General features: G+C 44.9%; 4 protein-coding genes across 12 annotated transcripts; 1 reads left to right on the top strand and 3 right to left on the bottom strand.

Moving 5' to 3' along the window:
* Positions 1-21,541, bottom strand: ITP (Ion transport peptide). Of its 5 annotated transcripts, none has more exons than NM_138087.6 (4): positions 17,942-19,021; positions 3,391-3,608; positions 1,263-2,678; positions 1-932 (listed from the first exon to the last, which is right to left on the bottom strand). In NM_138087.6, the coding sequence occupies exons 2-3, from the start codon at positions 3,606-3,608 to the stop codon at positions 2,537-2,539; spliced, it is 360 nt and encodes a 119-aa protein (NP_611931.3). In that variant the 5' UTR covers positions 17,942-19,021; the 3' UTR covers positions 1-932; positions 1,263-2,536. The 5 variants fall into 5 exon arrangements, with proteins under 5 accessions (NP_611931.3, NP_001163293.1, NP_001163294.1 ...); NM_001169823.2 differs by lacking the exons at positions 1-932; positions 17,942-19,021 and adding exons at positions 13,272-13,535; positions 14,872-15,266 and having other exon boundaries at positions 2,025-2,678; NM_001169822.3 differs by lacking the exon at positions 1,263-2,678.
* On the top strand, positions 2,662-25,588 carry CG4622 (uncharacterized protein). 2 transcript variants are annotated; one of them, NM_001038882.3, is made up of 6 exons: positions 2,662-3,019; positions 22,325-22,937; positions 23,636-23,820; positions 23,876-24,547; positions 24,599-24,718; positions 24,775-25,588. In NM_001038882.3, exons 3-6 carry the CDS (start codon positions 23,638-23,640, stop codon positions 25,459-25,461), a joined length of 1,662 nt encoding a protein of 553 aa, NP_001033971.2. In that variant the 5' UTR covers positions 2,662-3,019; positions 22,325-22,937; positions 23,636-23,637; the 3' UTR covers positions 25,462-25,588. The 2 variants fall into 2 exon arrangements, with proteins under 2 accessions (NP_001033971.2, NP_611929.1); NM_138085.4 differs by lacking the exons at positions 2,662-3,019; positions 22,325-22,937 and having other exon boundaries at positions 23,535-23,820.
* On the bottom strand, positions 22,171-22,772 carry CG11413 (uncharacterized protein). The gene has a single exon (NM_138086.4). It carries the CDS (start codon positions 22,761-22,763, stop codon positions 22,335-22,337), a length of 429 nt encoding a protein of 142 aa, NP_611930.1. The 5' UTR covers positions 22,764-22,772; the 3' UTR covers positions 22,171-22,334.
* CG13585 (uncharacterized protein) lies at positions 25,571-27,368 on the bottom strand. Of its 4 annotated transcripts, none has more exons than NM_138084.4 (4): positions 27,326-27,368; positions 26,421-26,522; positions 26,319-26,364; positions 25,571-26,065 (listed from the first exon to the last, which is right to left on the bottom strand). In NM_138084.4, exons 2-4 carry the CDS (start codon positions 26,490-26,492, stop codon positions 25,851-25,853), a joined length of 333 nt encoding a protein of 110 aa, NP_611928.1. In that variant the 5' UTR covers positions 26,493-26,522; positions 27,326-27,368; the 3' UTR covers positions 25,571-25,850. The 4 variants fall into 4 exon arrangements, with proteins under 4 accessions (NP_611928.1, NP_001163291.1, NP_726458.1 ...); NM_001169820.2 differs by lacking the exon at positions 27,326-27,368 and adding an exon at positions 27,228-27,317; NM_166676.2 differs by lacking the exon at positions 27,326-27,368 and adding an exon at positions 26,584-26,850.
* Between the last annotated feature and the right edge of the window lie 113 nt (positions 27,369-27,481).

The following is a 27,481-nucleotide window of genomic DNA, read 5'->3' as shown; positions in this document are numbered from 1 at the left end:
CGCTGTCGATTCCTCTTGAAATATACAATCTTTATTTATATTTTACGACTAGATCCAAACAAGTTTAAATTAATTAAAAGTTATGTAATTGTAAGGCATTGCAATACTACATAGAATCGAATCGAATTATGCCGTGTGGTGTTGCTCAGATGTGATTTCCGTTCTATTGCAGGAGAGCATGTGTGGGAAGGTGTGGAACGTAAAATTTATTGCCGTAACAAATTAACTTAAGCTTACGAAATAAAAGAAATGTACAAATCAGTTAGGCGTTATAAATATGTATAGAAATCTTTAAAAGAAGACAAAAATAGTTATATACATCAGACATTTTGATTCTTGTTCGTTTGTTCGTTCGTTTTTTTGTTTGCTTGTTTTTTTTTTGTTTGTTTCTTCTCATATTTGATTCTTGGCATAACTTTTTGCTTTCCTTCTGCGCGAAGAACTAAAAGAAATAAGCATAATTTACGTAATTCACTACAACTAAAAGCTCCACGAGACTGTTTCATGACAGATGATAGAAATAACATATAGACCAATTTAGACTTTCCGATATAAGTGCGGATAAGTAGCGTGTAATAGTTTAGTAATTGTCTTCATAATTTTTTTTTCAACATTTTTGCTCTGCTTTCTCTTGTAGCTAGATGTTAGCTTAGTTGTTTCTTCAAGTGGTACACATTCCTCGGGTCGATCGTTTCCTGGTTGCCATAGTTTCGTGCCGTGTTCTGCCACAGTTATCAATAATAATAGTTTTAGTTAATAGTTCATAGAATTAAGTAGCTGCTCGTGCCAGTGACGGTGCCAGAAAATCCCAGAGAATCGCACTTTACTTGCGACCCAGGGTATCGCGCCATTCGTTATACTTGTCCATCTCCTCGTGCAGCTGAAGAGCCTCTATGCAGGCGTTGAAGAAGGGCGATCCGAAGCATTCTTGCCTGTGTTCAAAAACAAAAGGAGGAGGAGGAATTAGGAAACCTGATTTTTTTTAATTTGGTGTATAGCTTGCTCAGAAGAAAAAAGAGCCAAAGTTCAAAAGCCATATTCAGGTATGGTTGAATATATCACAAAAATTATTGTTCTCAAAATCTTGTTCTGTTTGTTTGCTCAAAAAATACGAGCTCAACAGTTCGAGGATTATTGAGGAATTTAACAAAAAGTAAAGCATAGTTGGTCAAATTTTTAGCTTGAGTGCTAGTTAAAAGCCAAGAATGCACAAGGTCAAAAATCAAATAATTAATTAAAAACAAAAGAAAATTATAACGTACCAAAACAAAAACGGTAAGCAGGCGTTTTTAGTCGCGCCAGAAACGCGCGCAAATCGCCAGCTGCAGTCTGTCTGTCTCTGTCGCCTTCTGTATGGCGGTCTCTTTCTCTGGCGGTGTCCTGCGTCGCGCATTCGCATTCTAATTCTCATTTATCACAATTTTGATGCTCTCAAATAGCCAGCGAATGATTGATTATCCTTTATTAATTTACAGGGTTTTATTAATTATGTATTATTTATTGCCACATTTGTAATGCAGTCGTTCCGTTCTTCGCGTGTTTTTACCAGGTTTTTGTTTGTGTCTTGCACAAATTGCGATCTTGCGTTTCTCTCTAATATTTAGCATGTGTGTAGGGTACTCGTATTCGGATATATGTAAGGCTTTAGCTTTAGATAGGTATGCATATACTATATACTATATAGGTAAATACATATCTCCGTTTTGCGCCAACAGATTTACACTAATTCAGGGTTTCATCTTTACAAAATAGCACAAAATTGTAAGTGTAATACATTTGCAAAATACTTTCGGTCTCGATTGCGGTGTATATATGTGTGTGTGTGAGTGTGTGTGTATGTGTGTATGTGTGTATGTGTGTGTTCGTATGGGTTTATCTTTATCATTGTAGTTTTGCCCTTGCGGAAAATCGTGTAAAATGTAAACTCTAAATGCTGATTTTACAGTAGAATACAGATACAAAAATAAAAGTTATCATTTTACATTACATAGATTAAAAACAATGGATTTCGTTTTGTTTATTTTATATACAAACCGCATAACGCAATAATAATAAAACAAGCTAAGAATACTTAAAAATAAATACTTCGGCTTCTATGTATATGTGGGGAGTGCGAGATCTGCGATCCTCCTCCTGCACATCATCATCATCATCATCTGATCATCATCATCGCCCATCTCCCACTCCCCAATTATGTTACTTACAACAAACGCATAACGTTCTCAATAAATTAATAAAAATAATTCGTTTTTAAAAAAACACATATAGTAAAAACTGTAAGGCATACAGTAATAAATAAGTACGAATTAAATTTGGGCGTTTTAATATTTTAGATTTCTGTGTTCTGGCTCTGCATGTGTGGTCGTAGTGGGACTGTTTCTCGATCTGGATCTGGATCTATATCTGGATGCGGATGCTCGTTCCAACCCACGATATTCGCACCGATTCTCAGCTGTGTGTGGTGTGTGTTGTTTGTTGTGTGCTGTATGGTGTATGGTGTGTTGGGGCTGTGGGTGTGTGGGGCGGGGACTTAGAGTTATGTTTGCGGCCCCATGTTGAAGGATATGGGCGAGCCGTTCACTACTCTCAGAAAGTGCTGTAGGTTGGATATTTCCTCTTCGGGTATTAACAGCACTTTCAGGCATTCGCCAAACCATTTTGAATCAAAGCAGTCTTTCCTAAAATTGAAAACGAAAATCAAAATGAAACACAACGGTAAAGGTAACTGAAGGCAGTAAGAAATCAGGAAAATGAAGTCGTTGCGGAAACGAAAGCGGAAACGGAAGTGGAAACGAAAGTGGTCGAAGTTAGGAGTCTAGTGGTAGATGGGCTTGTGAAACGGATAGGGTGATCCGTTGATCACTTTCAGATAGTGCTGCAGCTGCGATATCTCTTCATCGTCGATCAGCAGCACCTTTAGGCAATCCCCGAAGGTCTCGTGGACGAAACAATTGGCCCTGCATCGAATAGACAAGAAACACAGATGTAGGACTCGCACAGAGGGAAGTCAAACGAAAAGGTGATAAACTTATTACTACAATATTTAAGTGACTATAGGGTGAAACAAAAAGAGAGAGAGAGAGATATAGACCAAATGGAAGAAACCAAATAGGCAGCGGTCTCTGTGCGAGAAAGTCGAGGAGAAAGTAGCGGGGAAAGCGGGCCCATAAAGTTCAGAAACAACCGAAGGTCCCGCGATCATTTTCCGATACCCCGACAATTGTATTTGTGTCAGGGTCTGCCAGCACTTAAGATCATAATTAGTGTTTCTTGGACGGCCTTGCCTTGAACGCTGTAAGGAACACTGATGCTGCTTTGTGGTTTTGTTAGATATTTGTATGTATGTATGTGTACGTATGGCTGGGGCTGTGGGACCCTAGGGAAACTTACTTGCATAATCGGTGTATACTCGTCTCGCGGAACAACTGGTAGCAGTCCTCGCAGATGCGGTCCAGTCGGAAGAACATGGTCTTGTTGAAGATGCCCTTGCACTCCAGGTCGAAGAAGTTGCTGCGCTTCGACAGATTGTGGTTGTGTGGCAAGGCGGCGAAGATTGGTATCAGGACAAGAAACAGCACCACCGAGATCTTTATGTTGCGGGAACACATCTGCAAAAGTGTGGGAAACCGGAAACACGGTTAAGAATAGATGCCTATTTATAGGTGCGATCAGATTAATTAACTGCCCGGACCACCTCTCTGGCCAAGCAGATGTGGGCCAACCCAGCACGATGTCGGCCCAGCTCCACGCCGCCGCCAAAGGACAGGGGCAAGGGCAGCTCTCGCCCAGGTGGCATCGATCTGCTGCTCGATCCGCATCGCGGATGGGCAGGAGGACGGCGGAGACCCTATAAATAGACCTCGTCCGACAGCCGTCTACCGACTGGCTAAAAATAGGGCCCCCATCCCCATCCCCATGTCCATGCCCATGCCATTCTCCACCCAAAGGTGCAATTGCAATAGTGGCAACAGTTGCAGTCGGTGCCGCAGACGATCTTATCGCAGGAGCGCTCTATAAATAGCACCGGCGATTTCAATGTTTATTGCATTATTTGCCATCTGTCGGCGGGCTTAATTTATGATGTAAGTCCGCCCCGCCCCGCCCTCGTCTTTGGCGGCTCAAAGGAGAGCCAATTTGCGAACGGACGCAGACGCGGACGGGCCCCCAAAACATGGGCATTTGTTTACTTTGCATATTTTATCAATTTGCGCGCCCGCCGGGAATTACAGCGATGACAGCGATATATATATGAATATATATATATATATATCTATGCACTCGCATTTGTGGCATTCCGAACTATTGAATAATTTGATTAACAGCGCGCTTTTCGCAAATTTTTCCACTGCGCGCTGTGCCAATTGGCCGTTTGTGTGAACATGTGTGAAATTCCTTCGACCCCGGGTGAAAAATTGAAATGCTGAATGAAAACCAGGCAGACACGACGACGTCGGCTATTTCGAGAGCAATTTCGAGAGTATCAGCAACATGAAAGCGAATTTGTGCCGATAATGATTTAAACACATATAATCGCTAACGAATATACTCGTATTGTTTTAGCGAACGACTCTGAGGATCTGCGCAAATTGATTTTTTATTGCCGTGCTGATGTCTTCAATTAAGTTGAGCACATTTTTTCGCAGATTTATGGCCGCGAGATGGGAAAACACCGAAATGGAAATGGGTATGGGAAGGGGAATGGGGCATTTGGGGGGACTGCCAATTGGAATCGGAATTCTGAGAAAGTTCATCAGTCGGTCGCCGAAATATTCATATATTTATATGAATACTATGAATACTATTCGCGATAAGTGAGGCTTCTCGCTTAAAAGTATGCTCCACCAAGGGGTCTTTATTTGATATATTTTTGGTTGATGATATCAAGGGCTCGCTCATGTGTCGTCATACTTAATTACTGCGGTCTCGTGTGACAAAACAAATGTTTTTAAGCAATCACATATTTTTGTAGTGAATATAAATAACTCATCCCAGGCCATCGGTCGTCATTGTTTAGTACTTAGTGTCGAAAGTATATATAAATCAAGAGTAATACATCCATCTGTCGTCATAGTCAATTGCTCGCTGTACTATCGCCAACTATTGTAACATTATGACTTCAACTTGCTGGAAGGTAGAATAAGCTCCAGACAAATGAACCCTACTATCCCTACCTGCGAGTGGTGGGCACAAAGAGTGCAAGTTGTGGTCGGGTGGGGAACCCTTTGCACTCAATGCACATGTAGCACTCGTTTAGTCAGAGATCCCGACGACGTTTCAGTGCAAAGTGCAACAGCTTGCGTACGGCGACTCAGCTCGGCTCGATTTCCCCGATGGATTCGGATTCGGATTCGGATTTGGATTTGGCTGCTGGCTGTGGGCTGAGCATCTGGTGATAATTGGCTTCGAGTTGCACGATTTATGGCATCATCGTCGCTGCAGGCGGCTATTTTTAACGCTCTTTGCCGGCGTGAGTGCCATAATTGATATGCGAACCGCGTTGAAGATAATGTAACATGGACCGCGAAAAGGGGCTTCAGTATCGCAGAAGAAGGCGAGGGAAAGTTGGAGGAGCGGTTGAATGGATGATCCGGGGCGACTGGGCCGATCGATCGAATGGCGTCATCGTCGCAGGAAGGAGCCAATGAACGGCGTCATATTTGATCGATCTCCGATCTGAAGTGCTGCTCATATAGCTGCTCCTCCGATCCGGCGACATGTGCTGGCAATTTGTTTGCATTTCACTTTGATTAGCTGCCAATTGATTTTATTTGTCGGCCGGCGCTTTGCATCAATTTCAATTCGAGTCGCAAGCGCGTCGCACATACTCGTACAAGCCATCCCATTATTTGACTATCTATGTGTCCGTGTGCTCCATATGCTATATACGCTATATACACCCCTGATTCATTGGAGCGGGGCGCACGCACGCCCCTCGATTCCCAATTGGCATCTCGCTAATGCTGTTGTTGATTGCCGCTTGATTGTACACCATTCAACTGAGATTTGATTGCTGTTTTCGCCGATGTTTTACTGTCGCGCTGCTGCCAGGCGACATTGAATGAAGTCATGAGCCAAAAATAATTATGCCAATTATGACGGACAGACGGACGATGCCTTCTTTTTGCGCAATAGTTTATAATTATTGTGGCCGCTGCGGAATTCGGATGGCGCGGCATATGGTCTATATGGTTTATAGCGAAAGGGCACACTGCGATTCTTGAGTTTATTATGTGATATTATGAGGTACGTGTATGCGTGCTAAGCCGCATTTCAAGGTCGACCCCTTTGGGCGGATTTCCATCCACAATGGGAAACGAGCTATTAATAGAAAAGGCGCTCTTATCAGTTCCCCGTAAAATCGCCGCGGTATGTTGGAAGTGTTATCGTCGAAATCCCCATGCATTATGTGGATTATAAAGTTGCCTACAAAGCTGTGCATTCCCCGCCAGATATGCCCGACTGGGATGTGTGGCACCACCACCTCCATCTGCACTAGTGCCACTGGTGCCTCCACTGTGAGTCTTAACGCTTGGCTACGCAAGCATGGCGGAGCCGAGAGCCCAAACATGAAACACAGGCCCCTCGCTATTTTTTACGGCGCAACTAAAAAGTGCTTGGACACGCAAAAACAACACCACTGGCGGCAGAAGAACGCCGAGGAGCGTGTATAAACTAAACACTCATGACGAGACTGCTTGGTACCAGCCACTACATCTGAGCACTCGTATATGTACGCATGCTGAACTGGCTGGCACATCGGTGCTGTGTCTGCGCGGATCTCCAAGCGCTGCTGCTGCTAATTCGATGGACATGCAGGAGTCCCAGTCCCGGGCCCAATTTGCATGATGTTTGTATTCGATTAATATTCATGTATTCATGAAATCTGCACCGAATCTGCGAAACAGGAAAGGCGCAGTGGAAAACCGAGACCGCGTCTTGGTGGCCGGTTGAAGCCAGTGTGCACTGAAGAAAACGCTTCCTAAATCTTCCGCAGACACAAATCGCACGTCATCCAAATAAATCTTCGCTGCATCACATGACTGCTATTTCACTTAGCTTAGATAGAAAAAGAAAAACAATACGCGTATCTTGCCTTTCCATGATTATGCATTTACCAGAAATATTACCAGATTATTAGTTTATTGATGTTATTCAACTATCTAAATTTGAGGAAATAAGTTTAAAAAACTTTGCGTTGCACCCCCAAAATCCCTTCTTTTCCAAAACGATTTCCCCTTCGCGCAACTTTACGTTCTCCCCACTCACAGTGAATGCTGCCATTGCAGCGATTCTATGGCTTCCGTCCGCGGGCCGACCGGCGCGGGATGAGGAGGGCATGGCTCAGAGATCGGAGCCAAGTGATCTGAATAAGTGTGTGGATATCCAATTGATATTATTGAGGTTAATGGCGAATGGCCGATCCGTTTCGCAACAGATCTCGGCGTCTGCCAAAAGGCAATTGGCCGCACTTGGCGCACTTGGCCCGCTTGCCGCGCGTTTTTCTTAAGACTGGGGCAAACAATCGCGGTGTTTGGACAGCGATGACACAAGCGAGTCGTCAAACAGCACGAGATACTCCAACCGTGGAGCCAAAGCGAAATAAAGGGTGGAACACGAAACGGGAGCGACGCGCGAGCAATCAACTTTTGTTGGCAGCTCCAAAACAAAACTGAAGACCGCGCGCGATCTGTTGGCTGTTGGGGCTGACTACTTCGGCTACTACCGCTTGGCTTATCAGGCGGCCCACACAGATACTCACGCACACAGCCGGGCACAGCCGACGACAGCGAGTCTGGCGAAAAGGTATCTGTATCTGGCTAGCGCTCGAGTATCTGTATCCGAGAGATCGCAGCGTTGAGAGCGCGAGTGGAACACCCAGGCGTATACGTGATGTGCATGCTTAACACGCGGCCAAGACAGCAAAAGCCGTTAAGAAAAAATCAGTGGAGAGCGGCACTTGTCCTGGCACGCCGATGGAATATCTAATCGCCATTACTAAACTAGTTTGGCCCCGCCTCACCCAGGTTGCGCCTTTCCACGCCACCACCCCCCCCCCCCCTGAATTAATCAGCCATAAAAACGAGTGGCTGCAACTAAATTTTCCACCTTGCAGTGGAATTTTCTCAGCCGATTCTATCTGGCTAAAAAGAGTTCAGCCACAAGTGACTAAGCGGCCGAGTTAATTGTCATAAGTGAAGTAATTTCCGCAAGTTCTTTGAATAAATTGGCCCGCCGAGTTGTTTTGTTGTTTTTATGGCGCCTTATAATCTCGATTGTTAAGGCATCTTGAGGAATTCGTTGCATACATTTGGGGGTTTCCTGGGGAGTTGTAATCGCTATTGCCTAATTAGCCAGTTTAGCTAACTAGTATTGACACATAAGCTATAACTACTGGTATTTTATTAATTGCAATTTCTGTAAAATCACAAACTTACACCTGTTTATATTCCGAGTGACAGCCGCAGCTGCATTTTGTTTACGGGAGAGATGTGTATTAAGCTAATTTCAGTGCTATAAAATAGAGAATAACCCTATAAAAGTATATAGAAATATATATTAGTTAGTTAGGCGTTAGTTTCTTCTATTTTTAAATTGATTACACCCCCCCCCCCCAATAATTGTTCATAGCTTCCATGTATGTATATGACTATTTCTATATCATAGTGTAATTATATCGCAAGTTTTTTTTTATTAAAAAGATTAAAATTCCTAGTTCTTGTGCCAGACTCATGCACTACTTAATAAGTTGTTCCCAGGGAATGGGAATTTCACAAATATTTCTATTTTCTGAAATACCCTTAATACCAATGGAATTTCAAATTCCGCATCACTCATACGCCGCGTTGCATTGCTCCGCCAATTAATCTGCCAGCTCTGAAGCTCTGAAACCATTTCCATTCTGCCGATCCAACGTAATAGCAATAGCAATACCCAGCACATGCGATCGAGAAGTGCATCGTGTGCATTGTATCTCAATGTGAGTATATCGCATATGCTGTGTGTTGTATGTGGTGCTGACGTTGTCGCGCGATTTTGCCAGCCAGTTGGGCGACCATTTGGCACAAACAGACTGACAAACTCGCACAGATACTACGACAGTCAGATACTCATACACTCAGATACGCGAGGCGCAGCACTCACACACGACAATTGGCTTTTTATTAGTTTAATTGAAAGCAAAACAATTTAGCATGGCGAACTGGTTTCAGCTCGTTTTCCAAATGCATGCCAAATTATCATACTCGACTCAGTGCGGCTTTCGTATGCATATGTATGTGTTGTTGTTTTGCAGCGAGGCTCTTTGCAGCCAGCTTTGAGTCAAAGTTTGAGTCGGAATTCGAGTCGTGTATCTTGTATATTGTATCTTGTATCTTGTATTTTGTATCTTGAAGCCGAATGCGAGGCAGATGCTGGGGCAGCGGCGCACAGAAGCGTGTCACACGCTTCTCTCTGGCAAGTGTTTACTTATACGCTTTGCATTTGTGTATAAATAAACAAGTCCATTGAGGAAATTATTTGCAAAATATTCGGAGAGTGAGAGAAAAAAGAAACCGATCGCCTTTTCGCTGATTGTGCCAATTTTCGGTGGTTTTTTTTTTTTTTACTTTTTTTCTGCTGCTGCTGCTGCTGCGCCGCCGAGCGCTTTGTTTTAAATAAAATCGAAATGCGAAAATCGAAAATCGAGAGGCTTATAAATCACATAATTAAGTTTTGCCCCTCCAAATCGGACTCGATCTGAGTGTTATGGCTGCGTGAATCGGATTAATGAAGCGTAACCCAGCGGGTGTTGAGCTCTCGATAGGGCCATTACGCCCCGCAGCCGGACGCAGCTCCTCCTCCGCCTCCGAGTCTCAGGTATCCCGATCCCAAAAGGAGGGAGTCGCCCGAGGGGATCGCATCTCCTCGCCGACCGGCGATGATGGCGAGGTGTGGTTTATTTCGGTCGCGAATTTCGCGGAATCCTCACTCATGAATGACACTTAAGCTGATTAAAAGTAAACGCCTCATCATGCAGTCACGATCAAGGTGCTTGAGTGCGAAATAGAATATAGAAGTGAAAGTGCTTGCCCGTCTGAATAATGTTAACTAAATTGAATGACTGGGGGTGAAACTTAAAAAGAATCAGTAGTATTATCCTTTCAGGTTTTCAGTCATATTGGATTAACATCTTTGAATTACAGTTTTATTGAACCACATACATATATATTTATAGGAAATAACGCCTCCTAATTTTATAATCCCCCGTGAACTACACATTTCGAGGATATCAACATTTGGATATTTCCGAAACGTGGCAGCAATTACTAGAACAAAAACACATCCAAAGTATTCGAAATATTCCAAAATGACGACCTATATTCGAGATTTTGTTTAAAGAATTTGCCAAATACGAGTGTGCACATTGCCATGCCGCGAATGTCAAACTGCGGCAGGCAGAACGGAAAGAAGAGGCTATCGCGATCAAAGAACCAATTACAATGAACGGCCATTGAACGATGGATCGATCGGGTGTGAATAAAGCCGTGGAAGGAGCAGCAGATAGCAGCCCAAGCTGGCCATAACCAATAAGTGCAGATACATATAGAGATACACTTACAGATACAGATATAGCTAACACAATCGCTCGTGCATTCCAAGAATTCGAGAAATGCCCCAAACGGATTGATGCACACAGCGAGAAAAGAAGTGCATCAGCTCTTATGTAGCGACTGAATGGCTAATAAGATTAAGCCATATTACATATACCAAAATATTAAGCCAAAAGAGTCCACTGACTTGAGGTGATCGTGCTGATATAACATCTGCTTGCGCAACAGGCTACTTTTATTTCTCGCCGTGTGTCCAAATCGCGTGATTTGTGTTTTGGAAGGTTTTTCACATTCCATTTGGGCAGCATGCTGGTGCCGTGCGGCTTGGTTTTTCCATTGGCCAATTCTCGTGGTCTAATAAGGTCACCTACAACTCCGAGCCACTGCAGCAACTATTGCTGCGATTGCAACTGCAATTGTCGTACGGCCAAGGACGGAAGAAATGTGCGCGAGGAGATCGGATCGGGCCAGTTGACGTCAATTAAATTGGCTAAATGGCTGAAACGAGTTTGCGGCCCAGGTCCCCGACTCGATTACATGACACAAAATCAATCATTAACATTTGTATCGCAGACATATACTCGTACTCGTATTCGCACTCATACTCATACTCATACCCATACCCATACCCATACCCATACTCATACTCATACTCATGCTCATACTCATACTCATACTCGTATTCGTGTTCGTACTCGCAGGCATTCGCATTTGGTAACCCGTCGTGGGTCTCCAACTTTTCAGCTTCGACGGGCCCCCGTTTTCATTGTTTTTATTATTTCGCAGCGATGCTTTTGTTGTTATTATTGTCATTGTTGATCGCCAAGTTTTAATGGCGTTTTATCAATTTGTTGTTAGTTTCATGGCTTATTACAGTACTTCGTTGCCTGCCTGCTGGCATAGGAACCCATTAATAATTTAACAATCGCTTATTAATAACAATCCAATTGATTCGTTCAGCATAAATTGATAATTATATGTAGAGTCATGTGCATTTTACGACCAATTGGGAGTTAGCGGGGCACGGCCATAAAAGGCAAAGTTAGTTTTATTTGCAGACAAGCCATAAAACTTGCGGTTGCATCAGCCAATTTCAATGTGAATTGCTGGCCATGATCAAAAAGTAATTCCCGACCACAATTTGTATTTATAGGGGCTTTCGTACTCCGAATTCCTTGGAAATTGTTGAGTCATTGTGATAAAGATCTACGAGATAAGACAATGCCAGATGGATGCGCAGGTGTTGTGGATATAGAGTAAGTGCTTTTTGTTATCACCTCGTCTTGCACGGGGCTGACTAATTAAGTTTAGCGCGCCCTCTTTCAATGGTATTCCCTTTTCTCTGGCAAGCTAGTCTGTAGCTATTTTTGTATTAGTTACGGATTTGACTTGATGTTGCCACACTAGCCACTATTGCATACTACTTCTACTCACCCACCAAAGCCCAGATAAATAAGCAATCAAAGGGCAGCACCAGGGTTTTTTGGGGCATTGAACTGCGGAAAATAAGCCAAACGACAAGTCGGGAACAGTTGGCAGATGTTACGCCGCACAAACGTACAATTTTTCATACTGGCAAGCATGCTGGAGGCAAATACATATTGTACTCTGTATGATATATGGCCAGTGATTGGGGAGCTCTTGAGTTGCCAACATCAAAGTCGCGTATCTGCGAAATACATTTGTATCTGGATCTGGACGCTGCCCGTGGCGTTCGCATCTTCTGCCACACATTAACCCCGGGGAGACCCACACTCTGCTAGTTGAGTGCGCCACAATTGCTTTTCAATTAGCCAGAGTTGCGGCGGAGGATCTCCTCCGATTCCGATCTGGTACGTGCTATATGGAATATGGAATATGGCGGATGGTGAGTGGTGTGTACGGGATGCGACTGAGGTGGCGCGTGGCAGTGATTTATTGCAGAATTCAATTAGACCCACTTCAGTCTCTGGCAATCCGCAAAGGCGAAGGTCAATCCATTGACCGATGACCAATGAATGGTTGGGGAGGTAAATTGCATTTTAAATAAAGTTCAATTTTAAAGAGTGAGGGATTAACGTAAGTGAGATCTATCATCTGTGTATAATCTGTCCAGTTGCATATACTAGACGTCAAGGTTTCTAAGTCATGAGACGGAAGCAAATGAGGCAATTTCCGGACTTCGGATTATGATTAGATTAGATCGTGGCTGAAAACCCAGGTAGTCTTGTATGATCCTCTGAGATCGTACTATTGATTCTCTGCGTTGTCAATTGACCCGAATATCTGCATTCGATTCTCCCTGCCATCAATTGGCAACTTGGAAGCTGGTGTTTCTCCTCAATGCCTTTGCCTCCGATTGCGCACTTCATTTCAACACCGATCGTCATCGCTTGGAAGTGAGGAAAGCAACTCCGTCATGCTGCTTATCCTCCGTCGGCTGGCTCATGATCTTGGTCTTTTCAAGTTCATTAACATGACACGGTCCCACCGCCAGCGTTCCCCTCGGAATTCTGTTCCGTTGCTGAACTTGAAAAGTGCACTTCTCCCGCCTCCCAGCCACTCCCCCCCGGGCAGGAGGCCCTTTGTTTGGTTGGGACAACACGTTGTTTGCCTCAAGTACTATACACACATATATGTACACACATACATATATGCGAGTGGTGATGTCAATTCTTGAGGCGCGACCAGATTGATACTCACATTTAGTGACAGCTTCTTCATAGCTGGAGCTGGATGTGAAGCTGGAGCCTTTCTGCTGGTAGTTGATCTGTTTCGGCTTCTGCTTTTCCCGAAGAGAAAGAAGTCGGCTGTTTGTTTGGGTTTCTAATTATTGTATAATGTCGAAACGAATGTTTGCTTAAGTACTGTTGCTGGCGCTTAAGTACTTGGGTTAGCACAGCTTGGGTTCCTAGTTTGTAAGTTGCTTGGCCGCAGATGTTGCGATTGATTGGGATCTGATTGGATCTAAAATATCGAGAGGAATACGTTTATATCTGATTTTCCAGCGCTGACGGCATCCGATGTGATTTTAATCACCACTTCTTATGCAATTTGGATAACCGATCGGCTTAAGCAACAGATTGACAGCAATCAACGATCAAAGTCGAAGTCGATGTCGCGGACTGACGTCTAAATTTGTTGTTCGCGTTCCTTACAAGTCCATATGCAAACTGGCATGATCGCTGATTGTCATTTATTGTTATTAATGCTGCTGCTGTTGTCGCTGATTAAAATCATTTACACATACATATGCATCGGAGATGAACGGGTTGCCGCTACATCAGCAACAGCAGCAGCAACAGCAACAGCAGCAGCGGCAACAGCAACAGCAGCAACAGCAGCAGCAAAAGCAGCAGGGCAGTTGCAGTTGCTACTGCTGATGTTGATTTATTTAGCCGGTTCGCTGGCTGGGCTGCATTTAAAATGTCGGAAGTGTTTGCACGCAAAAAATAAATACAGCAGATACAATAAAAACACAGCGCCCGCTGGAAATGCAATGGAAAATGTGTGTGCCGCTCGGTCCTCAGCATAAAATGTGCTGTATTTCCTGTTGCACACGCACTTTTAAACTACTAAAGTGAAGGGGCAGCGATAGACGCCGGCGATTAAACGCGAGAATTCGGAGAAATACGCCCAGGGTTTTGGTGTTTGCTGTTTGGTATTTTGGCTTTGGCTTCGAATGCCGACTCCGATTCCGAACGCCAGTCGCATTCCCTAGGGACCTATGACATCATCGCCGGATCAATATCGGCTGGGAATCAACGAAAGTTGTTCTGGTGGCTTGACAACATGGGAAGCATGAATACGAATGCGAGAAACACAGAACGAGGGGAGATCGAGAAGGAGAAGCGCTGACCAATGGAAATGGAGGTGGAGATGGAGTGGAGATGGCTGCTGCAAGGTGGCAACATCGTGCGAAAAGGGCCACGAGATGTTGGCCACAAGCAGCAGGTAGTTGGTACAGAACACCTTAGCCTTCTGGCAATTCGGTCAACTGGCCAAGCGGGCTGAGATTACAGATAAGCGAAGCAATTGGTATTTGGTTTTGGCCAGGGCTAGTAGGATATTGGGCAAAAGCAGAGCCATCTCATAATTGTTATTTAATGTCTCCCAGTACTTTTCCACATGGGATCGGGACTCGGACTCGGACTCGCATTCGCATTCGGATTCGGATTCGAATTTGTGCCATTTGTGATTTTTATTTTGTTTTCGCTTTAATGTTAATTGCTGCCAATCTTGAAAGCTGCTCCAAGTTCGAGCCGTATTTTTTGTTTATAATTAAACGTTTAACGTTTATTACATTTTCGTAATTCCGTTTGTTGTTTTTCGGCGGGGAACTTTGCGTTGCGTTCGATTTTCAGTGCTGGGCACCGACCGGCACGGATTGGTTGGGTTTGGGTTGCAGGGGTCACGGGCTACAGGTTACAGGTTACAGGTTACAGGTCACAGGTTGCAGGTTGCGTTTGTGCGACCGTTTTCCACGCGGAAAACCCGGCTCTTTCACTGGGTAAGGCTGTTTGGGCACTTGTCGGCTTCGTTTTTCGAGCACACACTTTTCGCCTTTCGTTTTCGTATTCGATGTAAAACAACAGAAAACTGAACGCGAAACCGGAGTATCTGTATCTCAACTTGCTGCAGTGCAGATGCGATGCGATGCGATGCGATGCTTACTTGTTGCTTCGCGTTTAAGGACTAATATTCAACTCGGCGGTAACATTGTATTTTAAGTGATTGCTGGCAGCGCCGTACTTGTGTGCGCTGCGTCTGTAGTTGTGCCTGTGAATGTATCTGTGAATTAGCGATCCGAGCGAGCGAATCGGGTGAAAATTCTCTGAGCGAAACGGTTTATTTTTCGATTTTGAAAAAAAAAAGAGCAAAAGAAGAAGAATTTTCTCTTTTTCCGTTTTAAAGCATAAAATGTGAAAAGAGAACATTTTAAGCAGCCTTTTTTTCTCGAAACTGGTGCTCTTCTCTTAAAGATTTGTTGTGATGATTTGAACAGCTGATTTACATTTACATCATAATAATAATATGAGATCGCATACATAAATGGCTATATTCATATTATAATTGTGGCACATCATGTTTTAAAAATAAGAGAACTTGTTGCCGGAGGAAGAGATTAACTGTTCTTGGTCTGTGGGGCATTCCCTTTGCATATACATATGTATATGTCATATCTAATTGCTAATCAATGTAATTATCAGTAGCGGTAATTGCAGAGCAATTTCCATTGTTTTTCGCGGGAATGGGAAAACGTCGACCAAAAGTCTAAGTAAAGTGATGACGAGGCGTTTTTACGGATAAGCCAGAGCTGTAACTATGCGAACATCGCTTGGTCCTGTGATTTTTAATCACTTGTTTCTAAGGGCACTGGGTTAGTTGAGAGAACTTGCGCGATTTCACCAGATGGAAAATTGTTTGGATTGTATAATTGCATGATATCTAGCAAAAGTGAACATTCTTTCATATTTCACTAATTTTTTCACTTAAAACTGGCCTTGTGATCTGTATCAATGCAATATATAAATACAATTAAAGAAAAAATTAAAAACCAAATAAATAGGCCAGAGATTTATCATATATGTAAATATTCGAAAAATATTTATTTAATTTATCAGACACTTTGAAAATATTTACTCTAAATAAATAAAGCCCCAATTTAAAGACGGAGGTGTCAAATGTATAGATGCACCGGTTCGATCCGAATAACTTAACAAATATTTAGTCAGTATAAAGTGGGCGTCAAATGTTATTTAAAGTAAATAGATCGTAGCAATATTGTAGGTATTTACGTTTGCTCCTTAGCAATCTTCCCCTGATCTCCACTCGAAATTGGTAATTTCTCACTTTCGGACCAAGAGAACAGAATGCCCCGCGAGGGGTGTTTAACAAATTGGTGATAATAAGACACCTTGCGAAATTGCGTAGATGGGCGCTACGCTAACTGTCTGGCAACTGTGACTGCACTTGTTGTTGATAAACGTAATTAGGCGTAATTCAGCATGCGAGCATTCCCTTTCACCCGCCGTCCGCAGTCCGGACATTCCCATTCCCAGTCGCACAATTGTTGTTATTTAACAGAAGCGAATACAATTAATGGCCAATTTTGGTCATTGCCGTACCGGGTGGGATATCGTCGCCCAATTAGCATAATTCCAATCGATATTACGAGGTGCTGGGGTCGTCAGGGGATCCCGGGGTACTTTACACGTATTTGTTCTGGATGACTCAGCCCTGCCAGCCAACTGGAAGTGAACAGACGGAAAAACCGATCGATGGACGTAATAATGTTCAATGGGTTAGGGTTCCGCGACAGTTTATGGTCTTATATAACAGAAGTGGATGTTCTCGTTTATATAATGAAGGTGGTTCCCGACAAGGTGAGGCTATAATATAAGCCGTCTAGCGGGATTTGGACTAGGGCCTTAGTGGAACGTAGCCAGAGCACCGCAAATATGGATAATTGATCAAGGGGGTACTCCGAATAGTATGCAATACAATTAAATCAAAATCTGCTGGAAGAATGTAGAACAAATAGTCATAATCACATAATCACAATATCCAAGACAAGTTTGATGATCTGACCGTTAAGTTTCCCACACGCAAGAGCTGATCAATTGAGATGTGAATTATGAATTGTGTCCGTGGCACAGGCAACACAGCAGCACTGTGCACGCACACACACACACACAAGTGACCGTAATGGAGCACCCATTACAGACTTAAATACCGGAACCGGAAACTGTCCCAAGAGAATCTTGACTGATATATACGCACATAATCCATATCCACTCGCCTGGCTTAAATTGAACTAAGCACACCCGAAATTGAGATAAGTTACTATAATTCGTCACTCACTCGAACTACTGACCTTGTAACCATTTCTTCTTACACGAATTAAGATCCGAGCTTAGTCGGAGCCATAATGCAGGGCCAGGGACAGGGCCGTCGACTATTTGCGGACTTTCGAATTGGCGGCCATTCGGTCCCACTGTACTTGACCGCCCCAATGTTATTAACCTCCAAGTGGGCCAGACCCGCGATCCGAACAAAAGCTGAACTTGTAAAAAGGGTGTGACACCGCTAAATGTGAATGCAAACAACCAACAAACGGATATACTCGCAAATCTCGATCATCACATACACTTATTCTCGACGAAAATCCCCGTGAAGACTGTCAGATATTTGGATTGCATTGCGAATCGAAGATGGGTAAAGAAACAACATATTTCCTAACCACGAGAATACTTTGACATTTGTTCCACGTTTAAGATATTTCACACTTTGGTCGAACAAAAACCCCCCTTTTCTCCCAGTGCTGGAATGCGATGTGGTATTTTGCAGCGAAGAATCGTAGTGGAGCTTACCTTAGGCGCTTGTTTCGGGGTTGGTGCGGGGCTTTCTGTGGACTGGGCCACCCAAATCTTCGTCTTCGGATGCTTATCGCTGGTTGTGGTGCGGGATCTCTCGGGGGGCATGGGTGGTGTTGTTGTGGGGCAGAAACGAGTTTGTTTACCTCCTCTTTTTGTATTTTGGGGAACGAACTTTTTAGGCCCGCGGCGATTCTCTGGCACTCGAGTTTATCGCCATTTTGTGTGGATTTTGGTCAGGTCTTTGTGTTTGTTGTGTTTCTTGGGTGTCCGCTGATAACGCGTCACAGGGGGCGTCATAAGGGGGCGTGCCCAGAGCGAACTTATCGACTGTTGCCGCTTCCTCTTCATTCGCTTCGGCCTCCGCAGCCCCCGCACATTTTTCTACGTTCGTATTCGTTATTCGTAATCGTATTCGTGCGTGGTGAAAGAGCAAAGCAAAACTGGCGATAATCGCAGCAATGAATGGAAATGAATGTGAATTGTCGCTTGCTTGTTTGTTTGTTTGTTTGTTATTGCTGCTGTTCTCGTTGTTGTTGTTGTTGTTGTTGCTGCTGGCGGTAACTGATCTACACGCACTGGAAAGAGGGCAGCCCCACTTCCACTTCCACTCCCACCCTCTTTTAGTGACATTCAGTGCCAGGAGAATCACTCACACACACGCACGCACACACACACACACAAACAGGGGGCATCTTTGTAAATATATTTCCACATAATTGACACTCCACATTGACGTTACAGCAGCAACTACTGCACCGCGAACTTGCAACGCCAGCGCGATTCCCACGTTCGCACCGATTATTCACACACTTTGGCGATACTACTACGAGTATAAATACATACATACATACATATGTGCACTTGCGTATTTATCCAGCTCACAAAAGTATATGTTTTAGCTCAAAATATTAATATTTGCACATCGGCAGCGTAGCTATAGTCACAGCTATGTATATTTGTATTTATGCAGATTTCGAGACAAGGCAACGGACGCGATCGCGACACAAGGATTTTCCGGCGAGACCAAAGGAAGGGAGGAAAAACCCAGACCGCATGAGAAGCGAAAGCAGACTAACTGCAAGCATTAAATGTCAAAATGCTGGGGACCGTTCTGCCTTTCTCGCACACACACGCACACGAACATCGCGCGAGGGTTGATCGCAAAGTTTGTCCAAAGTTACACATTGCCCACCTAATTAAAAGAATTTATGACAATTTAGCAGGGTGCTGAGCTATATAAGTGGAGCCTACCTAACGTTCGCCCATATATCATGAACTGGAGTTCGTACTTATTGCCAACTGCATGACGAACTCACAAAGTGACCCTCTTTGGATATGTGGAACGATTGTCGCTCGAAAGAGCACGCATGTGCCAGTGGTTTGATTCGCTTTTCGTTTCGTTTCGCTGTCGCGTCGTGTTTGTGTGTCTGTGAGACAATGCGGCCCCAAATCTTGCCCACCCACCCCACTGTGCCACCCGCTCGATCGCGCACCCCCTCCCCCCTTAGCCCCCTGCGCCCTACGAGCGAGGAGACAAGCGCCTCTAAGGGGTCTTTAGACGAACAAAGGAAGTGGCTCGAGGGTGATAAGTCCACATGCATATCCACACTCGCAGCGAGTCATGGTCGCTGTGTATCGGGATCGGGTTATCGGGTAATTGGCCCCCGTTCGACTGCGTTTATCCGTCGATCGACGCCACTGTCCACTGACTTTGGCTCACCGTGTCACACACGCACACATGCGCGCACACATGTCTGCTAATTGAAAATGAAGCATGTAACTGTAAGTCTGGCGCTCGCGAACGCACACGAGTGCAGCTTGGAAAGTGCAGAAGAATCCGCGGGAAGTTGGAGCTGGAAGTTTATTCCGAGTGGCGTGGAACTTCAGGAATGACGGGTGTGTAAAGTTTGCGGCGCACTTTATTACCCATTTCCGTTCTGTCTCTATCTCTCTCTCTCTCTCTCTCTCTCTCTCTTCAGCGTTTTGTCCATCCGTTTGTTCCAGTGAGGCAAAAGAAGCTAGTAAGTGCGATCATTTCACAGAAGAGCTTCCATTAGTTAAACACAAAACATCAACTTCTTTACACGTTATTATCGCAAAACAGATAGATTAATGATAAATATTTAACCATAACCCATATTATAACTGAAGTCATATATAAGTTTTAACACAAAATCGCTTTCTCTGAAGGTGGAATCTACACCTAGTTGCGAATGAAAAGCATTGTGGACAATGTAGGCTTGTTCACGTTAGATTTACGAGCATTCTGCGCTCACGACCGCCCCGGCTCATATATCATGCATTTCTGCTATGAATTGCGTTTTCAGGTTGTGCTTGCAATAAAAATATTACGTATACGTCAGCGAGGTGTCAACAAACTTGTAATGTGGCACAGTGTGATTCAATCGACGGCCCCCAGGTGCGATCAGAATGGAATAGCCGCTGGAGTTGCAAATGTATGGACAACCTACGGTTATGATGGTTATATAATGCTGGCGCGGTTCCACGTCCACCAAAGTAAGTAATGGAAACAAGAACCGCTGCACTCGGTTCCGACTCGACTCGACTTGACTTGACTTTGACCGGTCGGTCAATTTAACTGCAGCTTAGCAGTCGAGCGGGCTAATTGCCGCTTTCAGATCTAAATGAGCGGCGCACACGCAAATGATAGAAATGGAAACACGGGTCGGCAGTTGGGCACACATTGTAAGGAAATGCCAGGCACAAGCTGGGATCGAGATTCGGATCTTGGATCTCAGATCTCGGACTTGCCCCAAGATGCTCCGCGACTCGGGCACTTTCTCAGAGCCTCGCAAAGGTCAGAGCGAAGCGAAACCGATCTGCAGATGTATCTCGGTTCGTGACTCTGACTCGTGATGGGCACTTAGGAAATCCAGATATAACCGATGCCATTTAGAGAGACGCGCCGCAACATAAATAGCAATTCCAAACAATTTTCAATTGCCAAACGCCCGAGTCGGCGGCTTTTCTCTCCCCGCAGCCGTCGTCGCCAAACGAGTTTCCACTGTAATTGAAACTAGATCTATTTTTAGACCCAGTCCGGACGACAGACGCTAGCTCAGAAAATATTGCAAAGCCCCGCGACTCACTCACACTTAGCCCCAATCGACCGCAAACGATCAATCGATCGATCCGTGGATGGGTTTGTGTGGCCATAAAATCCCAAGCAAAATGATAGTGTCGTTTTGGTTGGGACATGGTTCTGGTTCCGCTGGGTGCTAACGTGATCTCGAAGATTCATCTCTTCTTTACCGGAACTGCAGTTAACGTCAGCATTGAAAAACAAAATATTTAAAAAATTAACTAGTAAGAACTTTTTTTCTGAAGCTTTCAGGGCCATTAAAACACTTCAAAGATCCTTGAACAGCAGCATCCATAGTTATTAATTTCACACGATCTTTCGAGTCACTGTCTTTCCTTTAATTTGTGATACCACTTCCTGACAGACAAGACCATATTCCCTGCACTCACCATTCTGAGGACCTTTCGCTGGCTTGACGGATGAGCGGAATGAACTTAGTGAGCACTTTCCCGACGAGTCTAGCACAAAACTCAGGCGATGCCAAAATGTTTGCGAAACTTCTGGCCAAGTCGCTTTTATACGCCGCTCGCATCCAGCATCCAGCATCCAGATGCAAGGGCTCGGGGTGTCGGAGCTGGTGGTGGTGCCGATGGTTTTGCATAATGCGCGGTTAGTATTGGCTGATTACAAAGAGCCCCGAGACATAAACGCAAGACAACCCAAACTCGAACACAACTCAAACTGAACTCAAGCCAAGAAAACCGTATAAATTATACGATTGTGCCGCCGCGGAATGTCTGTTCTGGTCATATGATTATGATTACGTTGATTAAAACGCGCTCTTATCGCCACTTGGTCCGCTGCTGCGTGCTAATGTGCCGTCCCACGCCGAGCATCCCAGCATCGCGCATCCGCCCCGTGCGCCCCTCAAATTGCAATTGCTCATACGCCGCGTTGGCGACAGGACAACTGGAAAAGCAGTCCCGCCTTTCAATTTGCTCACAAAGGGACATCGTTAGCCTAGCGAGTGATGGATTCATTATGCACATCGATATGCGCTTATGGAGAGCTCAAGGTTCTGGGTCACATTTTCTGGGGGCGAGCAAACCCCTTTCACTTTCTATTTCACTTGTTGTTCAATGGCCACCATATGGAAGACACGTTTTAACTGATAATCATACTCTTTACTTACACGCTTTTATTAAGTATAAGCATTTTACACTGAAGTGGTTTATAGATTGTTTTTAAAGCCGAGTGATGAACTTGTCACAGATGTATACATTTACTTAAATTATATTTCACCTTTCTCTTTCTCTTACTGTTACTCTATAAAGAAATCTAAAGTTATAGCTTGCCCTTGCCATGGTGTCCATGATGTCCATGATGTCCGTGGCCGTGACCACCGCCACCTCCGCCAACCGCCACGGGCTTGACCACCACCACCGGCTTCACAATCACCGGCTTTATGATCACTGGCTTTGGTTTCACGAACTTGGAGAGCAGCTGGCTGGGATCCTTGAGGATAGCGGGCTTGGGCGGCAGTTTGGCGAGCAGCTGGCTGGGATCTGGGAGAGCTGGTTTGGATTGCGCGATTTTGGCTAGTAATTTAGAGGGATCCTTGAGAAAGTCCGGCTTTGGCGGTAGCTTGGCTAGCAACTGGCTGGGATCCGGCAGCGCTGGCTTGGTTTTCTGGATGGTGATCGTGGCCTGGGCGCAGACACACAGGCAAGCTCCGATGACCAGGAGCAGCAGGTGCCTCTTGAGAAGATCCATGGTGAGTGTGCCTCCCCATCAAAGATGGCATCTATTTATGCTGAATGGTGCTGACTTGCGCTCATTGGCATGCAACTGGTGGCCCAATCTCGGCGAGCTTTTATTCAAATTGGACGAAATCTTCTACGGCAGGCGGCGGCATTCCACGCGTTCTGTCGGAAGAATTCCCCGATTGTAAGTTGAATTCACAATTACCCCTGAAGCAGGGTTTTCCTCCCCATGAGTGCGAGCCACATTAATTCGAGATCGATGCGATTGGCATTCAGCAGGTGACTCGCGAGATTCAAATCAGCCGCGACATGACGTCTTCTGCTCCCGAGAATCAAGGTTCCACTCGCATGTCAGATGTGCTGAGAAAAGTTAACATAATTTCTGAATCCGAAGGCGGAAGTATGATTACACATTGCCAAATTTGAAGTTATCTCCAGAATTTATATGGTCAACTCCCGTTTGCATAATTAAATTGCTTATGATGGAAATATTTTACTTACATATGTATAGGAAAGTTAAATAGTATATATTTAATATATTTCTTAAGATGATGCGAGCTGAAAAGTATGGTTTTTAATAAAAAAAAATCCAATATATCGGTTTATATAATTGCACTACATTTTATTGTTAATTTTTTTTATTAGAAGCCATTCGAAAGAATATATAACACAAAAAATGAAAACAGGAGACACCAATAAATATGCAACGATTTTTAAATTTAGGCGCCGAATATCGATTGCAGCTATCGCAAATAGAAATCGATAGCGCTCGATATATTATCAATTGCTTTGCGTTGGCATGACAACCCTGCAATAAGGGAGAAAAATAACAAATATTTTCAAGCAAATCTGAATTATCAGAGAAAACCCCGTTTTAAACAGAAATGGACAACAGCGTTATACTGATAGACGATTCACAAAACAGCGTGGTGATTGTGGATGACGACGTGGAAGATGGGGAGCTGGAAGACGATGTGGTGTTCGTCTGTCCCGAAGAATTGACCAGAAAAGAGATCGAACCTCCAACCGACAAAATTGAGGAAAAACACTCAAATACATCGATTCAGGTGGGTAATTCTGGATATATACGATACTACGGCAATGCAAGCAATTCCAATTTAGGACACCACCGAGGAAGATGGGGATAGCCTGGTCTTCGAAGTTCGATTTAACAAGGAAGCGCACTTCACCAGTCTGCAGCAGCAAGTGCTCGTCGCCTTGGAAGGCGCTTTTGCAGACAAGCAAATTGTGTTCCGGGACAACCCACAGGAACTAATGATATCAGCCTTCGAAAGAAGTAGGACCTTGCCAGAGGAGGAGCCCCAAGACCTCTTCCTGATCGACACTCAGCCAGCGGCCAAGCTGAATGCCGCAAACGTTCCCTCCTACAAGCGCTGCAATGCCGACATCCTGGACGAGCAGACGGAAGAACGGAAAAAACTGAAGGCAGAGGCGGTCAACAAGTGCTTTCGACCCAAGGCGCAGTCGTCGTGCTTCAATTGCGGCGACACAGAGCACTCCCTACGCGACTGTACCAAGCCAAGAAACAATTCAAGGATAACGCGCGCTCGCAAAAAGATGACCAGCCGCACAGAGCGCTATCACGTCGATACAGAGCAGCGGTTCGGTCACATACGCCCCGGCAAGATCAGCACTAAGACGCGCCATGCCATGGGCTACAGTCGCGGCCAGTTGCCCTTCATTTTCTACCGCATGCGAGTGCTGGGCTATCCGCCTGCTTGGCTGGAGGAGGCAAAGGTGCAGAGCTCGGGCATAGCTCTGTTTAATGCAGATGTAAGTTACCTGCCGGTGTGATCAGCGGAACTCTATATATACTCCTTGCAGGGCTCGGAGGTTACAAAATCCGACGAGGAAGAGGGAGAGTCCGAAACCTTTAAATACGACGTCAACAAAATAGTGGAGTATCCCGGCTTCAACGTCCAGCCTAAGGCCAATTGTTTCGACGTAAGTATTGATATTACAAAACCAACGTATCCTTTCATTATCCCACAAACCCACAGGATTTTAAGCACCACAATGTACCGCCATTCCAAGAGAGCCAGTCCAAGGAGAACTTCATTAAATCGTTGGGCGAAAACGTGATCAACGGTTACAAGCGCAAGAAGCTAGTGGATTTGCCTGCTCCACACGACCGTGTTCCCGCTCCCAGCGAGTTGCTGACCAGCTTCGATGACTACGACATGGAACTAGAAGAGGAAACAGAGGACCCTCCACTGCCACCATCAGTGCCCCCGCCGCAACCACCTCCGCCCGAAGAGTGCGAAGATGGCGAACTGACAGCGCGCTCGCCATCTCCAAGCCTGGAAGATTTGAAGGCCCAGCAGGAGGAGCTCCTCCAAGAGCTGGATGTTAATGCGTCGCATAACACGACAGCGAATGAATCGAAATCACCAACCGACCTGGATGACACGTCTGAGACGGAGGTTGGTCCATCTGCTGCCGAGTCCGGAAATAATGAGCAGTCCCGATCAGCACCCTCGACTCCCTTTAAGGCGTCTTATGAGGGCACGCCTTTGCTGAAATTCTCCGTTTACGACAGACTGCCTGTGGGCAGCAACTTTAAGGTGGGCGTCAGCGATGTGATCAACTTTGAAAACCTGCCCGACTCCACGGGAAAGTACGAACAAATGAAGGATCTGCTAAAGAACGTACGCGAAAAGATGGTGAAACTGCAGAACGAGAACTGACGAGACCAGGGAGACGGCAATACAAACCACATCAATTCCCGCCCACCATATGTACATTTTAAAGATTTTAAAGCCTCTTGTACAAAGGAAATACACAAGGAAAGCGGTTAGTTTTCCAAAGTCTTTTAAAAAGTGTCCAAATATGTTAGTTGATAAGCCGGTGTGTTTCAGAGTGCGCGGTTTTGTGTTTTGTACAATGTAAGAGGTGTATAATTTGCCTAATCTGTGTTCTGTGTAAACGTGCGAATGGATGCCACCAAGTCGATTGATTTGGTTCTATCCGTGGTTTCTGTCCCAATAGTGGGAGAATTAACAAAACAAGGAATTGCGGTCTGAAAATTGTGTTGTGGATGCTCAGGTTTCGTAGAAGCAGGGGTCCTCGGAGTCGCCTAGTTGATGGCCGGCGGAGGAGGCTGCGGCGGAGAGCCGTCCTGGTTATTGTCGCGTCGGCCGCCAGCTCGCTTGTTGCTGGTGAAGTTGCCCCAGGTACTCGGGTTCACTATGTACATGAACATGGCCACGATCAGGAAGATCATGGCGACGGAGAAGCCGCTGTCATCGCCGCGTCCGGCGATCTGCGCCTGGTGCGGAGTGCGTCCGGTGACTGAGGACGGATGGATTAGTTATGGTTTATACTATAGTCCGCAAGTAGAAGCACTGCATACTTTTTGGCAACTTATCACTAAGCGCGTATGACCCTAGTCTATACTGAATTGTTTTAAAAATGCAAATGCGAAAAATGAATGTTACAATCTTCACTTGAGTAAAAGACTGTTACTGATTTCATGCTGTGCAAAATGTATTATAAATCTAAATGTTTTCATACTTAAAAAAAGACGTGAGACATTGATACTGACCATCGTAACACTCGTTGTCCCCGCAGGCATTCTGGTTTTGTCGTATCTATAAGGAAGTACACTTGATCAAATGAGCTGGGAGCTGCGCGCACAGAAACTTACGAAGTTGATGAGGCGTTGCATCGCATACTCCTGCGACCAGACGCACTCGCAGCCATCGAAGTCGTCGGACATGGTTTCGGATTAGCCTTAGTCTGAGTTGCGCTGCGGAGATCGGAGTAGGTTATACTATAGGGAAAACTGAGTGTGGAATTGCAAATACTACATTTTGCCTGCTGCCACTGACACTGACGTGTCTGTTCGGAGATCGAGAGAACTGTTTCCAAACAAAACGAACCGAACTGAGACTAATTTATTTGCGGCCGCAATCGAGTTTTATACATGCATACTCATATGGTTCCGATAAAGGGGCTTTCAAATCGCGAGTGCGGAGCGAGTCGGTCGTATGTACTGGTACCTATATGTCTGGACTATGTTGTTCTGCCACTTGGGTCCCACAGAGCACAGCTTCAATTTTGGGGCAGCTGGGAGCAAATAACTTACACACTTGACAGCTAACGCCAGTTGAGCAGAGGGATTCAACTGTGCAAAGGGTCCACCCCAATGCCGCCCCACTTAGTGTATACACACACGTAAACCCGATTGCTTGGTGTGTAGGTATTTGACTCAAAAACACGATTATCAGAAGAAACAAGACGTCTAGTTTTAATTGCCAGCGAGAGCGAGGGCCCTTATCACACTTAATTACAAGGCCTTTCCGTTGGAAACTCCCCGATTGAACCAAAACCACCCCGAAAACGGTATCTGGCTTTAGAAAACGTAAACACAACTTTCCCCTTTTGTTTTTGTTGCCACAAAGGGGGCGTAAACAAACTCATCTGCGGGCGTTTGGCAATTAAGTGTCGTTACCTTGCGGGTCTTAACACTCTAATATGCTCCGATTTGGAATGGTAAAAGAATTATGATACAATTTCACTGCCACAACGTAACAATTACACTTTTCTTACCAACTGGAATTGGAATGGGAATAAAAAGTGCACATATGGTAGTGCTGGACAGCGACCAGAACTGGAGGCATATATCGGTGGAGCTGCCAGTGCTTGAAAGTTTCCATTCAGTGGGCGGGAAATTCAAAACTGTTTGATTTGGAATCTACTTCATCC

Source organism: Drosophila melanogaster, chromosome 2R, assembly GCF_000001215.4.
Source record: "Drosophila melanogaster chromosome 2R".
Taxonomy (NCBI): Eukaryota; Metazoa; Arthropoda; class Insecta; order Diptera; family Drosophilidae; genus Drosophila; species Drosophila melanogaster.
This window is presented reverse-complemented; position numbering and strand designations above follow the sequence as displayed.

What these genes read in the sequence shown, in the direction of transcription:
- ITP (NM_001299916.1), bottom strand. Translation starts at nt 3,608, where the DNA reads ATGTGTTCCCGCAACATAAAGATCTCGGTGGTGCTGTTTCTTGTCCTG. An exon ending in AGTATACACCGATTATGCAA is followed by an intron (nt 2,679 to 3,390) that starts GTAAGTTTCCCT and finishes TTTCAATTTTAG; the next exon opens with GAAAGACTGCTTTGATTCAA.
- CG11413 (NM_138086.4), bottom strand. Translation starts at nt 22,763, where the DNA reads ATGGATCTTCTCAAGAGGCACCTGCTGCTCCTGGTCATCGGAGCTTGC.
- CG4622 (NM_001038882.3), top strand. Translation starts at nt 23,638, where the DNA reads ATGGACAACAGCGTTATACTGATAGACGATTCACAAAACAGCGTGGTG. An exon ending in ACTCAAATACATCGATTCAG is followed by an intron (nt 23,821 to 23,875) that starts GTGGGTAATTCT and finishes ATTCCAATTTAG; the next exon opens with GACACCACCGAGGAAGATGG. An exon ending in CTAAGGCCAATTGTTTCGAC is followed by an intron (nt 24,719 to 24,774) that starts GTAAGTATTGAT and finishes ACAAACCCACAG; the next exon opens with GATTTTAAGCACCACAATGT.
- CG13585 (NM_138084.4), bottom strand. Translation starts at nt 26,492, where the DNA reads ATGTCCGACGACTTCGATGGCTGCGAGTGCGTCTGGTCGCAGGAGTAT. An exon ending in TGCAACGCCTCATCAACTTC is followed by an intron (nt 26,365 to 26,420) that starts GTAAGTTTCTGT and finishes ACTTCCTTATAG; the next exon opens with ATACGACAAAACCAGAATGC. An exon ending in GGACAACGAGTGTTACGATG is followed by an intron (nt 26,066 to 26,318) that starts GTCAGTATCAAT and finishes ATCCGTCCTCAG; the next exon opens with TCACCGGACGCACTCCGCAC.